The sequence below is a fragment of the Apus apus genome, chromosome 1, assembly GCF_020740795.1.
Source record: "Apus apus isolate bApuApu2 chromosome 1, bApuApu2.pri.cur, whole genome shotgun sequence".
NCBI lineage: Eukaryota > Metazoa > Chordata > Aves > Apodiformes > Apodidae > Apus > Apus apus.
Window position 1 is genome coordinate 132,546,117 of NC_067282.1, and position 16,751 is coordinate 132,562,867.

Below are 16,751 nucleotides of genomic sequence, written 5' to 3' on the forward strand. Positions count from 1 at the left end.
TCCTACAAATAACTCCTGTTAAGGAAAAAAAATACATGTAACTTTTTTTTTAGTCTAGGCATTCACTGAATCTGTGACTGATGATGTGTTCTTTGAATGTTCACCTTTAGAAAAACCATAATGAACACTTATTGAAAGTAGTTTCAACATCCTCACAAGAAGTTAGATATTACCAGCCTTTAAAAAAGGACTTTTATGGAGATGTTACATTTTCAAATGAGGATTAATATATATAAATATATATATTATAGAGAAAGCTTGTCAAAAACCTAAGATCCATGAACAACAACAAAAAAGTGTTAGGCCTAACTTGAAACTGCTCAGGCACAGAAAGAAGGAAAATGATACTCTTTAACAGAAAAAGGAAAGAAGACAAGCAAAATTACAACATGACTAAGTAGAAAAACTCAAATGAATACTTAAGAACATTCAACCACTTGTAGCCAAGAGAAAACAACATGGTAAATTTAAACAGTACTTGCTCAAAGACAAAAGAAAGTGTAAGAAGTTAACCATAACCACCATGAATGTATGTCTTTGAGAGCATCCAAGGGTATGTCAAACTACATAACAGATATGCAAAAAAATGCAGTCAAGCAAAACTGTGTGATCTTTTTCTGAAAGGATGCTGTAATAAACTTGTAGGATTAAAAGAGAAAAGGATATACAAGAGGAAGGGACTTAAAGAGGTTGAAATACTAATTAAAAAAGCTACTCTGTCATTGAAATTAGCTCCTCTGCCAGGAAACAGCAGGAAACACAGGATTCATCATCATCTTAACCCACCAGTACCTGTCACTCTGTGAGGAAGGCCAGACCACGACAACAATGCTCCTCTGCAGACCATACAGGCCTCATGGTTGATGGGCACTATGGCTGCAAATTCATGATAATAACTCTGAAGACTGCAGGGCCTACCCTCCAACTCATCTGCAAATCCATGTCCTCCTGTTCACCCACTCTCCCCCCTCAGAGTCTGGGCCTGTGACACAGGTATGTTCCCAGCGTTTTAGAGATGGCAGGTCCAACCCAAATTCCTCCTTGGTGAGCTCCTGTCAGGTATGTTGTCTTCAGGGGAAACTCTGTTGGTCTGCATGTGAGGAGTGCCCAAGGAAGAGGCAATAGCTGACCCTTTACTGGACAGCAGCTGCATCCTAACTGATGTTATTTTTTCTGGAATAATGTATGTTGGAAGAAATTGTCCCATAATAAACCATGATCCAGTATTATAAAACTCCAAAAGGCTTCAGTTTGGTGTTAACAGAAGTGACAAGCACTTGGAGAAGTTATTTAATCAACTAAGCAAAGTTACAAATAGATATGAGTAAATAGAGTCTGTGCGAGTAAAGATTCAAGCATGAATATTATTTACAGTAAGTAAAGATAACATTACTAATGTGCCCACAAATAGAAGTATATATTTATATATTTATATATTGTTCTTAATTAGATGTTCTATTAACAGAAAGAAAAACAAGACTACTACAGTTGTTAATTTCTCACCTATCCTATTGTAAATGCCTTCAAAGGGACCAACTGGTATATGGAAATCCAGAGCTAAATTTGTTTCAATGAAGTCATTGACAGTGGCAAACCTCTGAAGAAGTTTAGAAGAGGACAGATAAAAGCATCAGGATACTAGAGCAGGGGACTCAGTCTCATGTAATTAATAAAACAAAATTATACACCTGCTGGTTCGGTTTTTGTCCTTCTCCCCCCCCCCCCCCTTTTGAATTCTACTTGGACAGAGGCTCCACTAAGCCACAAATGAGAAATAACAAAATTTAGATTGTTTTGTTCTCTTCTCAAGATTCAAATATAAACTTCAAGTGCAATTCAAAATCCAAATATTATTTATACTACACATTTCTTTCTACAACAGAACTTATCTGCAGGTAGTTTAATCAGATTGGAATATATTCCTTCTTTGCTTTGACAGAAGTTATTTTTGATGAAAAATAAAAAGCTAGAAAGAATATTTTCTACATAATGTAATTTCAAGTGGAAAGTGTAGATACGCTAGTGCAGACACAAATTTGCATCTTCAACTAGATGCACTCAGGGACACACAATTTGTTGGTTTTTGTAGTAAAAATCCCATTCAGAACATTGGCTTTTAACGATTATAAAACATTACAGGTATTCTTCAATATACAGTTGAAAATAAAGACTTCAAAAAAGAGCCTTCAAATTAGCAAATGTTTCTACTATGGAGGAAAGACAATACTTGACAGGAATGCCAAGTAACTCAGAATTGAATACCACTACACTATTTGTATGGTCGTAGAAATCTGGAAACTTTTGATCGCAGTAGCTTTATAAATGATCTTGGAAACATCTCTTTTGACTCTTGTGCTGTGTACTTGAAATAGTTTTGTGGGTGTGCCAGTACATCAAAGAGAGCTTTAATCAGTTTCTTGTCCTACGGGAGACAACATATATATTAGATAAAAATAGTGTTTGGATTTAGTTTCTGCACAGCTTTCAAAATTAATGAACAATCAGGGTTTTCTTGCAAAACTTGATTCTGAGTAAAGCAGCATAAGGAAACTACTCCATGTTGCTGTGGAGTTTTACACAGATTTATCTTTCTGCTGTGCCAGGTGATTTTTTTGCAATTAGCATTCCTGCAAGGTCCTGAACTGAGAGAGTAGTAGCTGGGTTAACCACAAATTGGATGCAGAAGTTAGGCATTAGAACTGCAAACTGCCTCTGACTGCCCTTCCAGCCTGTTTCATGCTGTTGTCTGGGGCCTTCCCTCCACAAAAAAGAGAGAAGGCTGGTCTTCAGTGATGCTGAGCTCTTTAAGGACCTTCTGTTCTTTGGTAAAGCCTCGATTCAGAGCATCAAGTGAGTGTGTCTGACCAGGACCAGCTACACTGGAGTTAAGACCTGAGTGACCTCAAAGCTCTAGCGAGAGAACACTGGCAGGGCTGGGGCAGGGATGGCCAAGGGAGCTGGCTGTTCATCAGTTCCTGTCCTTCCAAGCCATACATTTACATGGCTGAATTTTGCCTTCTGAGCAGCTTTTTTTTTTTTCCAGTTTCAACTAGTCAGTTGTTACAGGTGGCAACCCACCATCTTTCTTCTACAATTCTCTCCAATGTGTTGCTTATGCCTTTGGAAAACCATTTCATGGATAGCTTACAATGCTACATTATGCTTATCTCCTGTCGAGGCAGGACAGTGATTTAGGTCAATATACTCTTTAATGCACAGGAAATTCTAACTTCATGACGCATTTAAACACATGCCAGTCTGAGGCTGAAGAAGGCTCTTCAAACAATATGATATTCATTCTTGGCTGACTAATTTTTCTAACATACAATCATGTTAGCATGTATTTCAGTTAGTTTTTGATTCAGCAAAGGATGTACACACATGCTCAGCCCAGCTGAGCTACTGATTCTGTGTGGTTCCAAATACCAGCATAAACCTTGGAAAACAGAGAATTTAACTGACAGTCACACTTGAAGCTTAAATATTATGACCCTCTCGAGGTCATGAGAACTTGGGAAAATATTTAGAAAAAGGAATTACTGGTTAGCCATAGATAAAGCAGAATTGTCTTACCTTTAGAATTTCTTGATGATTTTCTGATGCATATAATCGTCCATCTCGAACAATGTCTTCTATTAGTTGTTGGTAATCCTCTGAAAAATAAAGATCAGTTGAGGGACTGTTTGTGACATCCTTTGGGAGGAATAGCCAGACATTAACTAGACCTCCTGTTCAAGACAGAGCTGAGAAATTTAGTATCCAGTTAATTATTCGGTGCTTCCCATGCTCCTGCAGTCTATTCTAATCACATTGAAATTCTGTACTGCTTTAGAACAGGAATTTTGAATTATCCATGTTAATAGTAACTTAGCCCTAAAAATCTACTCCCTCCAGATAATAATCTGCATTCTAGATTTGATTTCTAGATTTCTTATTTGCATTCTAGAGATGAAGAGACAGGACCAGAGACAAGAAATAACTGTCAAAGGTTATATGTGAAGTCAGCAGCACAATCAGGAGCAGATCCTCATTTTCTGTCCTGAGAACAGCTCTCATAGTGATTCCTGAATCACCAGCTTAATACAGATTTTCTCACAATTCACCAAATTGCACTGGTGTTTGGAAAAGAGACAGACTAACAGCTACCAAAGGCATCACAGAAAAGTCTTTGTTGCGTTAAAAGAGAAATCATCCCAAAGTCCAAAATACACACAGTTTAATGCATAATTTACATGACAACTCAGACTGTTTTAAAATGTGGATTTATAAAAGTGGTTACTGAAATGGTGTTTCTTTTTGCATCATTGTTTTTCTCTGTTTGGCTTGTGATATAATTAATTTATCATTTTCAAAATTCTGTGAGGTACCAGCAGGACTTCATGAAGGGGCTTTCTAAAACGCTCAACAATTAAGGGTATTCTCATTATGCAAACGATAAATGCCAATTAAAAGGAGTCTCATTGAATTCAGGTGGGATAAGGATCAAGGCTAAAGATTTCTATGTAACTTGCTGTCCTTCCTTTAAGTATTAAAAAATTAATAAAAGTAAAATTAGGTATTATTTCAAGGTCTTTGCAACTCAATCTAAAGTAATTCACTGGACTAAAAAATAGTTACCTCAAGTTTTTCCTCATCCTTCTCTCCTTGTAATCACTGTAAGAGAGATTCTAAAGGACAATTTTTTGTAATTCAGACATAAGACAAAGATGGAAAACAATCCCATTCTCACCATCATAAGTCACGTAAGGAACCTGAAATCCTTTGCCACTGTTGCCTTCATTTGACTTGAACTGAATCCAGAGCTTCCTCGATCTTGAGGTAAATGCAATAGGTCTCTCATAAGTCTGACATGTTTCATATGTTGTAATTGAAGTAGGAGAAGCTAGAAAGAAAGTTAAATAAATACTTTTTTTTTTTTTAAAATACAGTAACTTTTTTCACCCTTTCTGATCTAGAAGTCAGAAATGTCACATTCACAAGCTCATGTGTTCCTGAAAGTAGAAGGTTTTGCTGATGGAAGTGATGTCATCTTTATCTGTCTATAAGGAGAATTAAGTTTTTCCACAAAGGTAGTGGGAACTTGTCTGTCCCACAGCAAGAAGCTCAAGTAGACAGTGAGATGCAAGAGAGAATTTTTTACATTTATAAAATTATTATCAGTATTACTTATTTTGTGTACTACTCTAGCATTGAATTCCGGGGTTCCTGTATACTGGGCCCAGATAGGTTAGAACAAGTCAGCAGCACCCCAGGCAGATGTGGTACCCAGCTGCTTACTTGCCCAGTTTGGGGAGTTCATCTGAGAGAAATAAGCCACTTACCAGAATGTAACAGCCTGGTGTGGTGATTCTCACCAAAAAGACCATTGCATACTGAGGAGTTAGTGTTCCACAGAACAGTTAACCTTGGTATGGCCAGGCCTGTGTTGTGCTGCACAGGCTCCATGGCTGCAGGATCACCTCAGCCAGCTCCTTGTAATGAGAGGAACTTGCAGGCAGTTCCCTCTTAGTACCAGTGATCATGCTACTGCATGGCCCTGCCTTATCTAAAAGTGCAACAAGAAGTGTTCATGAGAACATTATAAATAGAGTTGTTTCCTTGTAAGAATACCCTGATACAGTTCAATTGACTGAAAGGGCAGATCTTTCCTACGGACAAGCTGTGCCCAGCAAGCTGCATGTGGATCAGAGGTCCATTTGATGGATGTCGGATCATCTATATTGTTCTCTCCTTATAATTATAGCTCTAATAAGTAGCATGTTTAAATGACACCTTACAGAGTCTCAGGGCCTTTCTTACTGGGATCATAATGGACCAGCACCTCCCACTGCAAAACACCTGGTTGTAGGTTTGAAAAGAAAATGTCATCTCTCTATACTGAAACAGAGCTAATAGCTGGGAACCAGAAAGACTTTCCTTTGTGCCTAATGTAAGTAACAGAAGGAGTGTGCAGGATATCTTCAAATCATTGTGAATATATCATGTGGCTCCTCTAAGGTGAAATTAATTTCAAACAAAAGGAAGAAACAGCTTCTTGCCTAGTTAAAAAAAAAAACAACAACACTCTGTAGCCACAGGATAATTAGGGAAAATAACAAATGTAACTTAAAATCTGAACTTGCTAGGGCTGATTCAACCTTAACCAATGCTAGCAAAACAAGATCTTTTGAACTGAATGGGACTTGGATTCTTGAAGTGCAAAAAAGTGAATTTAAAGCTAAATGCAAACAGTTTTTTTAAAAGTAACATTAGCAGCTGGCCTTACATGAACTATGATAAATATTCAGATGATCTACTCTCATGATGCCAAATATACGGTGATGACAAATCATGCTCTGAAAAACTGCCCTCATTTTCCAGTGTTGTTATTGTTTTGGTACTGTTGTTAGTAGTGGAATGGAAGAAAAACTTTTCCCTGATGTGCCTGGCTTTATCCACTGTTGGGATTAGAAGGACAACTGATTTGTTCTGCTACAGTAATTGTTTTAGTTTTAAAAACTGATCTTGATGGATAATTCCCTTCCCTCTATAGCGAGCAAGTTTCTTCTCATATATAAAGAGGTCAGCACAAGCCCTCAAGGATAAAGAGTTGTCAAAATTGTTTTAGCAAATAAAAGACACTGTTTTACCAAGTAAAATAATGCTGTTTTAAGCAAACCTCCATATAAACAATTGCCATTGGGTTTGGTGCTTCTTGGAGATCTAGCAACAGGTCACCAGAAGCTGGATGCCTGCATAGGACTGAAGAAGGAGTGCATCTCATGGTGTCTTAACTTTATAACCAAAGACACAATGCAGTCCCTACTCCACATAAAATTGGGGAACTTTGGATTTCTTGAACGTGTCAGGTGTCCCAACCTGTGCTGCTGCCCAGATTTAGCAGTGACTGCAGTATATATATACTTGCAAAGGATAAGTGAAAGCACAATTTGTACAGATGACAGGAGATAGTTCTCCCAGTATAATTTTGTTGACTTCTAGGGTGGCAGTGATTTATCCCATGCGATAACTGGGCCAGAGAGAAGCCCATTAAATGCTTTATGATTCAGCCAAGACACTTAAATAATTAATATTACTCTGTTAATTGCTATTGGTACAGTCTTCTGTTTAAACTTGCTGTGCCAGTTCATTCAACAATCCTTTTAGAAACACCAGAGAGATGAAGACAGTCATCCCTTCAATATGAACTTTCCACTCAGTTTGCAATAAATGTATAACCCACTAGTAACTTACCACTTTTTCTCATTACTAAAACATCACCACATTCATCTTCAATTGGGAGAAATATCTCAGGTACTACAATGAGTATTCTCCTCTTTGGGGGTGGATTTATATTCCAAATGCATTCAACATTAGCTGGGTAGTCTCCAGGATAGTTCGGTGATTCAATGTAGCCAGTGTAATCCCCAAGTTCTCCTCCACAGTGCTGGTCTGTGGAGAAACAGGAATTAGCATTTCTGTTAGCGGATTAGCTACTTTGAGGTGTTTTTCTAGATCTGTCAAGAGCAAGTCTAAACTTTTTGTGACTTTAGAAGTGCACATCTTCTGCCACTGCCTCTTTGTTTAGCATGGAAAGCATTTAGAGGAATACTCTATCTGCAGGGCTGGCTCAACTGATTTGCAAAACCTTAATCTCTGGTGTATAAACCGATTCAGTGCTTCATTTCAGTGCTTCATTCAGGCTAATTTAACATTTGATTAAGAAACCAACACGGGTAAGTAAATAAACATGATCCCACTGTGGAGATGCTCATACAGTGGTTACCACTGAGAGCATGCTGACATGCAGAAGACATTCTGGTTTAACTTCACTTGGTTTGTAACCTGATTTAGCTGCATGAGTGTGATGATGCTAATAGACAACCTGATATTGATTACAGATCTGCCTTGCTTTATAAAGAATCTCCATTGACAGACCAGTTTTACTTTCTGAGCTTTCAAAACTCCTATTGAATTTGCCACAAAAGCCTGATCCAGTAGGTTACTTAAGCTTGATCTCTCCAGGCCTACTCACCCACCTAAAACTAGATTTATGTTTAAATATTTTGCTTAATCCAAGCCTCAAAGATTATGCAAGGTCAGAAATTGTCTTGAAAACAATGAATATCTAAGACAGCAAAGGGACAAGGATGGTTTTATTTTATAGGAAAATCCTCAAACTCCTTCACATTCCTTACAAGTATCTAATTTGCTCAAATAACACTTGAAATTATAAAGGACTTCAAAGATTTATAAAATCATAGGGGTTGGAAGGGACCTCTGAAGATCATCAAATCCAATCCCCCCACTACAGCAGGAACAGCTAGGGCTGATCACACAGGAACACATCCAGACAGGTAGCACATTATATATCTATATCTGTATCTGTATATCTATCTCACATATAGCACATAATCAGAATAAAAACTTACTATAGACTTGCATATGATTATTTATTATAGAGACGGTCCCTTTAATTAGCATGGTATGGAAGAAAAAAATTTGCTTGACTAAAAGATCAGCCTTTCACAAAATATCAATTATAATTGCACTGGAATTATTGGATATTTCAAATCGTAATTGAAGATAGAAGGCAGAGTACTGCAAAAAAAGCCTATGAGGCTGTGGTGAGCCATTACCTGGCAATTGCAGCATGCACAACCTTATCTCCTAGAATTTTATAACAATTATAAAATGGCAGTTACTCTGATAGGAAATACCATGCTCTACAGACACAGAGGAATATGCATCACTGCAAGAAAAACTACAGGATCTGGGAAACCAAACCCCAGTGTTTTAACTTGTTTGGTAGAGCTGGCACTCTACCAAACTACATTAATGCTAAAACTATTACATGCATCAAGTGGTACTTTTCCAGTTCTTACCCATATTGTTTCCCTATTTTTCTTATTCCTGATGGCAGGAAATGCATGCTAACTTAGAAGTACAGAATTGAAATGCAGTCTGACAGATGGAACCTTCAAGTTGCATTTCAGATCCAAACATATGTCTCATTTCACAACTAATAATATAAATGCAACTTACTTTTGCAGTGTGTAACATTAGTGGAGCCATCAAAATCGGTACTTGTGTTCCCAGGGCAGGTAATGCAGTAGTTTTGACCAAACTCAGGCTGGTATGTTCCCACAAGGCAGCGGATACATCTGTGTGTTGTAGAGTTGTAGTAGTGTCCAGGAGAACAATGAACTGTAAGGTATGAGGTGCATTACTTCTAGAAAGTAGCTAAGTTAAGGGCAGATACAACTTCCCTCCATTCTCGACATAACTTTTGATCCCAATACTACAATACACTTACTAGGCCATAAAAGACAAAAAAGACACCAGCTCCCTGAATTTCCCATTACAAAGGACCTTGTAACTAGAATTATGTTACAAACACGAGAGCTAAATCTTTATTAACTAGTAATAGAGGTTACATGTCTCACTGTATTTAATACACTAGTTTCCAATGAGTTTGTAATTAATAGATGCTGATACATCTTTGCCCCAACAATAAAAATGCCCTTCACAATAGCAGGAGAGAGGTTTCCATTAGTGTCTGCCAGGGCCAGCATGTCATTTTAGTAACTAAACCAAAATGCATCTGGGCAGATTCCTTCCTCAGCATTTGTACTGGAAGCTGACATTATGGAACATGCAATGTGTTGCACACTTAAGAGCTTCTGCCTAGACCATTAATAATCAATCCTTAACTTAATATAATTTCTGTAGTGTTTAGTTCTTCTAATTTGGTAAATAAAAATACACAAGATGTGAAGGCAAAATTATTGTCTAATGCAAGTTTGTCTTGTTACTTGCCAAGTGAACTTGCTGGTTCACTTACCAGTTGCAGTGCTGACCTGCTGTACCTGCCCAAGGTAAATTCCAAAGACAACCAGAAAGCCTGTTCTGTCTCCACAACCTTGGGAGATCATTCCTAGGTTACATTTAATTTAATCACATGCTGTATTACTACATGCAGTGACTATGTTTGGTTTGAAGCCTTTCAAAGCCCCTTGGCATTGAAGCTTGCAAACAGAGGGCAAGCAGCAGGAATATGAATTGTGGAAAGATTTGAAATTCACCTTTGGTTTCACAGTCTTGAAAGGAAACAGCACCTTCATACTTGGTCACAAGGCCACCACCACATGGAAAGCAGAGGGTCCTTCCTGGTTCAGGCTGGTATGTGCCAAGAGGACAGACTCTACAAGGTTTAAAACCATCTGAAGAATAGTGGCCAGGAGAACACTGCCCTAGAAATCAAAAACGACCATCTGTATTACAGTGAGCTGACTCTTCTGGACAAAGTATAAAACCCACTAGTAGTCAGCAACGCTTCCTTTAACTTAAACATGTAAATCAAGACAGCTGCAGATCACATTCTAATCTTACCTTTTGATTTGGTATTGTTCCTGTAACTGCTTCCTAAAAACAATGCCAGTAAATGCAATTCGTTTCTTAACAGGCTCTTTGTTACCTGTTTGTTTTCGCCAGGGCTCTATTAAGATGTTGTTAAAATACTCTGTACTTCCACCAAGTCTTTAATCTGAGAATTTCAAAGCACTTTGTAGGAAAAAATGAATCTTTGCATGATATCTATGAAGCAATTAATTGGTTTATTTATATCTCCATTTTACAGATAAGGAAACAGTAGATAATAGGATTTACCAGACTGGATGGGACCAGTCCAGCACCCTGTTTGTGAGAATAGCTGACATCTGCATCTTCCCAGGCAGCTGTGAAAACTAGTGTTTGTCAGAAGCTCTTCTGCCAGAAAATGGTGATGTGTGTAAAGCAAAGCACTTTATGAATGAGTCTACTGACAGAAACAAAGTAGTTTCAAAACTTACTTTCTGAGCAATTACTGACAGGTGTTTGGTTTGGTTCTTGATGGCTGGAGTACTTTACTCCTTGACAACCTACCTGAGAATCAGAATGTCAAGTTTTTCAAGATTATGGTATTAATTAAGATCTTCACACCACCCCAGCCATGGGAGATGTTTGGTGTGCTTCGAGGTTGCTTAATCCCAATACTTTGTAATTTAGCTTCCCTGAGAACTGAAGAGCAGGCAGAAACAACCAGCCTGAAAACCTGAAAGCTTTGAGGGCTCTGGGTGGGTTTGGGAAAATTACTTGCTGGGAAATGTTGGGGGCATCCAGCAGCTTGGGTATTGGCACTTAGGATGAAGTAAAGCTCCTGAGCAAAAGGAAATTTCAAGTTCTGTCCCCAGAAAAGTCAAGCTCCCATGGATACCGGTGAGATCAGGATCTCTGGGATTTAGTTGCACTTCCATCCCATCTGGCTGGAATATGACCATATGAACTGGATGTTCTGACACAGGCTTCTGAGAAATATTATGATATCACTAATTTGAAGACAATTCTGCTACTGTTTTTGTAGCAAAACTGATCCACCTGGTCTAGTCCAACTGGTCACTGAATTTTAACATGAAGGCAGCTAACAAAGAGTGGATCTAGATCTGAATTTTAGTGTGAAAACAGTGGGTTACAGACATCTATTTAAAGAACCAGTACATTTTCACAAAATCTTTGACAGGGAAGATTATGAAGGCCAAAGCATATTCTCTCTTGCCATTTCTGGAGAAAGAGAAAAGGGGTCAATTGAGCAGAAAAACAGACTGTTGTGATCTAGCAACAAACATTTTAAGAAAGATCCCCTCTGCAAATACAAGCTGAAGGGTTTCTTTCTGTTGTTGTGCAGAACAGTAATTCAAATGCAAGCCTTGAAACAAAACAGGCTGTTTCCTCTAGTTGCTCTGCTTTGATCAGTATACTACATTCCGCACCTATAAACCCAGATTTCATTTTAATAAGCTACTCTTCCTGGATTTTGGATGAATACAAATCAACATAACACAGATGCACAGGCATTTTGAGAATTTTTCTATGATACTTCCTTCATATGGTAAATCAGCAAAAGCTACCATATGTTTGGCCTGGACAGACTAGAGCTATTTTTCATTCAGTGGATGGGGGAAAAGCAGCAGTTTCTCAAGTGTGTTCACTCTAGATATCATTGAAGAAAGCATTAGTGTAAATTACATGGATGAATTTTAAAGTTGGAACTTGTGTTGCAGATAGGGTGGATCTCTTGCAAAGTCAAATAATGTATTAGCTATAAACCAGATTTTGCTCATCTGTAATGAAACAAGGTAAAAAAAATAACAGAGTTGTCTTAAAGCCTTATCTTGATCAAGTTTCCGTAGAGGCATTAACTCTTGAGGTTCACAGCTCTCTTCTCAAACCAGGTATTATCATAATTATTATCTAATTTATATATCATCAAGTTGAGTCAGAGAAGCTACATTACTTGCCAAAAGCTACAATGAATTCAAGCAGCATTGAAACTTGCAATCATTAGTTCTGAGTCCAGGTTACAGATCCCTGCAGCATAACTATCTCAAAATTATGATTTTTGCTGATTAGACCAGGTAAACTGCACCTCATGCAAAACATTAAATCAGCAGGTTCATTAGACTCACCAATACCAGTTCAAATTAATTAATCCCTTTGGCTCACAATGTACCTGACGAGTCCTTACAAGTCAAGGTATGTCCATACCTGAGTTGAAGCAAAGGGCTTTGCTTGGCTTCCTCATTTCCATACCATAAGTCACATTGCTGCAGCAGGTCCTGTCTTCTTGTCAGCAATGTGGATATTCAGTGGATAGAACAAGCCAAAGCATTTTGTGTATTGCTGTAAGTGCACAGAGATCTCCTCTGTTACCTTTACAAGACAGAAGTGTGAAAGGCTCTCCCCTCTTTTAGACTCCATGCCTCACAGGCTGTGCAGCAACATCTAATCCTTTTATAATCAAATTAAACTTGCCTCCACATTCCGACACATTCCGGGCGCCTGCTACTCCCTGTCCATCATTACTTGGGCAAGGCTCACAGGTAAGTTGACCTTCTGTGTCTTGGTATGTTCCTGGTGAGCAAGGAACGCACTGATTATGTTCTCCGCTATAAAAGGTGCCTGTGCTGCAGGTAACTGAGAAAAGAAAAGGGGAATCTACATAAGGACTTCCATTTTGATCACATAATTTGCCTTTATATCAAACATTTAGACCTTGGCACCGGTATTACAGTAGCATCTATTTTGCATATGTTAGTCCAGGATCCTCACCTGATGTAAACAGGCCCATCTCCACTGTGGTCTAGGTCAATTTACATCATGGCGAGGTCCTTCTTCTACTCTGTAAGCCATTACATGGCATTGTACTGCACTGAAGCCTTTATCAGACACATGGTGTTAATAAAGCTGATGCAGTTTTAAAACAGGATCTTGCAGTTCAGTTAAGACAGTGATGCATAATGTATGGGAAGTGATGTGAGTTTTTAGTTTACACTCAGTGCTTTTATGTGTTGGTTTTATGAAAGAAGACTACAATAAATCCGTCTCCTGAGATCAGTTCTAGAGATTTCTCTGAGGGCAACATGTCCCATCTAATATTTTATGTTTCTTGACACTCCAATACCCCAACTGGAAGGCATTTTAAATATAAATGAGAATCCACATGCCTTTCATACAGCAACAAGGCACATAAACTGCATTAAATGTTTTTCTCTGCTGGATACAGGTAGTTAAAATGTATGGGTTTCTAGACACTAATAGCAACAGCCTTTCAATGCAGTTTCTAAATCGCTGCCTCTGTATGATGAAAACAGCCTCTGAACCAATTCATTAGAGGCACCTACACTTAACTATTTCTTTTTGCTTGTAAATCACTTGTTGTGTAAAGGAAGCTGGAAAAAACAGAAGTGTTGATTTTGAAAAGATAACTCCAAGCGACTGGAAAGCTTGCAGTGCTCAGAACTGCCATTAATAAGTGTGTGCTAGCACCTTGCCCCCAGTAAAGCACTAGAGCCTGATGACCTGTGCAAAAGCTTACAGAAATTAGACATTTTACATAAAGTTAAAATTATTTCCATAGATTTTTTTTAAATTGAATTTCTTGTGTGTTAAATATAAATAAATGGATTTTTTAATGGTAAGAAGAGGGAGAGAGGTTATATAAAACTAAATACACAGCATCCTGGCAAACACCATTTTATTGTTTTGCAGAATTGTAATTATGTTTTCGTAAGATGCTGGGAGCAAATGGGAAATAATTGCCAACACTGCCTTGTGGCAGGCCTTGCTACATGCCAGCTGACAGCATGGGAATTTACGCCTGTATTTGCATCTTTTGTTTCCCTGCAATCATTTAATGAACTCCCTTTGAAGTCTTACGAACCATCAGAGGTCCGTGCACATATGCTGAATAATATTGATCTAAATCATCTGTTATCTCAAAGATTTCCTCCCTGGCTCACTAGGGACAAGTTAATTTTGGATTTCTTGTTTCTGGGGATACAGCTGAATGGACTTGTTGGGACTTACCGCATTTTCCATCCTGCAGCACTTGCCCTGTACTGCAGCCTTCATGCCCTTCAGTAGCTTTAGCTGGCTTCTGAGCCACTTCATATTCTGTCCCAGAAAACTGAATGTAAAATTGCTGTTTATTAATAGATTTCCTCAATGTTTTGATTGCAGTTTGCAGCTTCTGCTCCATCCTTTTCCGAACACAGTCAATGTTACAGGTGTCTAGATGGGAAATGATAAGAAAACTAGAAGCAATTGAGATTCATGTTTAAAAAGAGGTGCCTAAAAAAACCCTTAGCCTGTATTGCATGATGATGCCTCTGTTTGCTTCACTGTCATCTCCATATACTTTGTAGAAGCAGCTGACTGTATTCAAAACCAGGCCTTTTAAAGGAAGAAGACAGTACACTGAGGTCCATGGAACTGAGTTTCATAGCCTGTAAGTGCACACCGAGTGCTGCTATCTCTAACACTAAGAAATCTGGTAATACTGAGTGTGCAGGGAGAGGACTGCAGAAAGCATCAATCTTGCCAGCAAAATCAAGTTGGCACTGTGCTAAAATGCTGTACTGTCTTGTGCAGAGGAGCAGCATCTGCTGCTTCGTGCACTGCTAGAGGAATGGTGAATTTCCCGCTGTGTTGTACTTCCAGGTATGTCTTCAGTTGGCCACCATGAATGTTTCGGAATTTTCTCTGCTCATGCTTTACTCAGCTGATTAGGAATTCTACCCACTTCCTTGGCCAAAACACGAGTGACACAAAGAAAGGTGTTTTCTGTTGTGATCACTGTTTAAATCACTTGGCTAGTGAGGTACCCCTCATGGGTTAAGAAACCTGCCTTTGTGGATTGACATGTTTTTAGAATTCAGCCCACATTTTGTTTGGATGAATTTTATAGCATAATATTCCATCTAATGAATAACCTGAAGCAATTCTTCTTCTTCTTCCCAAAGTTTGCTATGAAAACATGAATTTGCCGAACGTGTGATAAAAATGTTTGATTTTCAGACTGAAGTTTTCAGCAACTTACATTTTGGAGGATATCATTATGGTCATTGTTGTGCTACTTCTTGCTACTTCTATCTAATCCTTATGTTCTCTGTGCATCAAATAGCACTTCTGCTGTTCAAAGAAATTAGACTAAATTAAAGTATGTGACTTCATTTTAGGCTTTGAAGGAATTTTGATGCCGGTTCAATCTTTGTTACTTTGACTTAATTGCATACCTGATTCCTTTCAATTAAATCTCTCAGACTTTGCATTTGGAAAGCCTGTGGAACGAGGCTCACGCTAAAAGGTTTGCATGGCAGCTTCATGAAACAGTATCAAATAGATTCTAACAACACATGGAGGAGCAGAATTCTGATTTTGCTCTGCAGACAGATCTTTCACAAACCTGAGACTTCTTCTGACTTCATCTCCACTTCAAACTCTGCAGTGATATGGGACACTTCTTTTGATGGTGACTTGCGGCCTCGGCGTTTTTTCTTGGAGGAATCACACTTCAGATTCACAAAGGTCACCTGGCAGTTGTCTGTACAAGGGAATTGACCTCCTTTGCATAAGAGAAGCAACATAGAAAAGAAATCAAGTAGCAAAGTAGCAAGCGACAGGCTAGTAAGTGGTATCTCAGCTGGGCTATCATGAACGCAGTGACAGGCTTCATAACAACATTTCACCTGTGTGGTTAGACACTTCCTCCTCTCTGTGCAATTTTGGCTTTGCTCATTTTCCTAGTGAATGCAGGAGGGAAAAATTCAGTGTGGTGATGCTATGCTGCACAGTGGTACTTCTAATGCCTGTAATTCCCTGTCTCTTTTCTGCATAAGGATCAGAAAGCTCTTTACAGAAATTAGTTAAGACCATTAACACTATATGCAGTCATTTGATGGTTAAACAAAGCAAGAGAGAACATTTTCATAAATTCATGATAGCAGCAGGTCTGGGACTAACTCATAGCAGTGTGGGCCTCTAGAAACTACCAGCTTATATTTCGTCACTTTTAGCAATGACAATCACCAGATAGCAAAGGTATTAGAAGCTTTTGATTGGGAGGTTATGAAAATATATTGAAAGGCTTTGTCTGACAGGAAATCATTAAATAATTTAGGCTGGAAAAGACCTTTAAGTTCATCAAGTTCAACAGTTATCCTAACACTACGATGCCCACCACTAAACTATGTCCCTCAGCACCACATGCACACGTCTCTAAAACACCTGCAGGGATGGTGACTCAAACACTTGCCTGGGCAGCCTGTGTCAGTGCTTGATGGCCCCTTCAGTGAAGAAATTTTTCCTAACATCTAATCTAAACCTCCCCTGGTGCAACCTGGGGTCATTTCCTCTCGCTTTATCACAAGCCAGAGGAAGTGAATGCACTCATCAAT

At 38.6% G+C, this 16,751-nt stretch overlaps 1 protein-coding gene across 1 annotated transcript in view; it reads right to left on the bottom strand.

Moving 5' to 3' along the window:
* Positions 1-1,717: 1,717 nt before the first annotated feature.
* SCUBE1 (signal peptide, CUB domain and EGF like domain containing 1) overlaps positions 1,718-16,751 on the bottom strand; it is a 201,000-nt gene continuing 185,966 nt past the window's right edge. The window contains exons 15-23 of the mRNA XM_051644074.1: positions 15,761-15,919; positions 14,383-14,586; positions 12,829-12,990; positions 10,065-10,232; positions 9,025-9,186; positions 7,234-7,431; positions 4,730-4,882; positions 3,574-3,653; positions 1,718-2,422 (exon numbers count right to left, since the gene is read on the bottom strand). Of these exons, the coding sequence (XP_051500034.1) occupies positions 2,270-2,422; positions 3,574-3,653; positions 4,730-4,882; positions 7,234-7,431; positions 9,025-9,186; positions 10,065-10,232; positions 12,829-12,990; positions 14,383-14,586; positions 15,761-15,919 (1,439 nt within the window). The 3' untranslated portion in view covers positions 1,718-2,269. The remainder of the gene's footprint in view (positions 2,423-3,573; positions 3,654-4,729; positions 4,883-7,233; positions 7,432-9,024; positions 9,187-10,064; positions 10,233-12,828; positions 12,991-14,382; positions 14,587-15,760; positions 15,920-16,751) is intronic.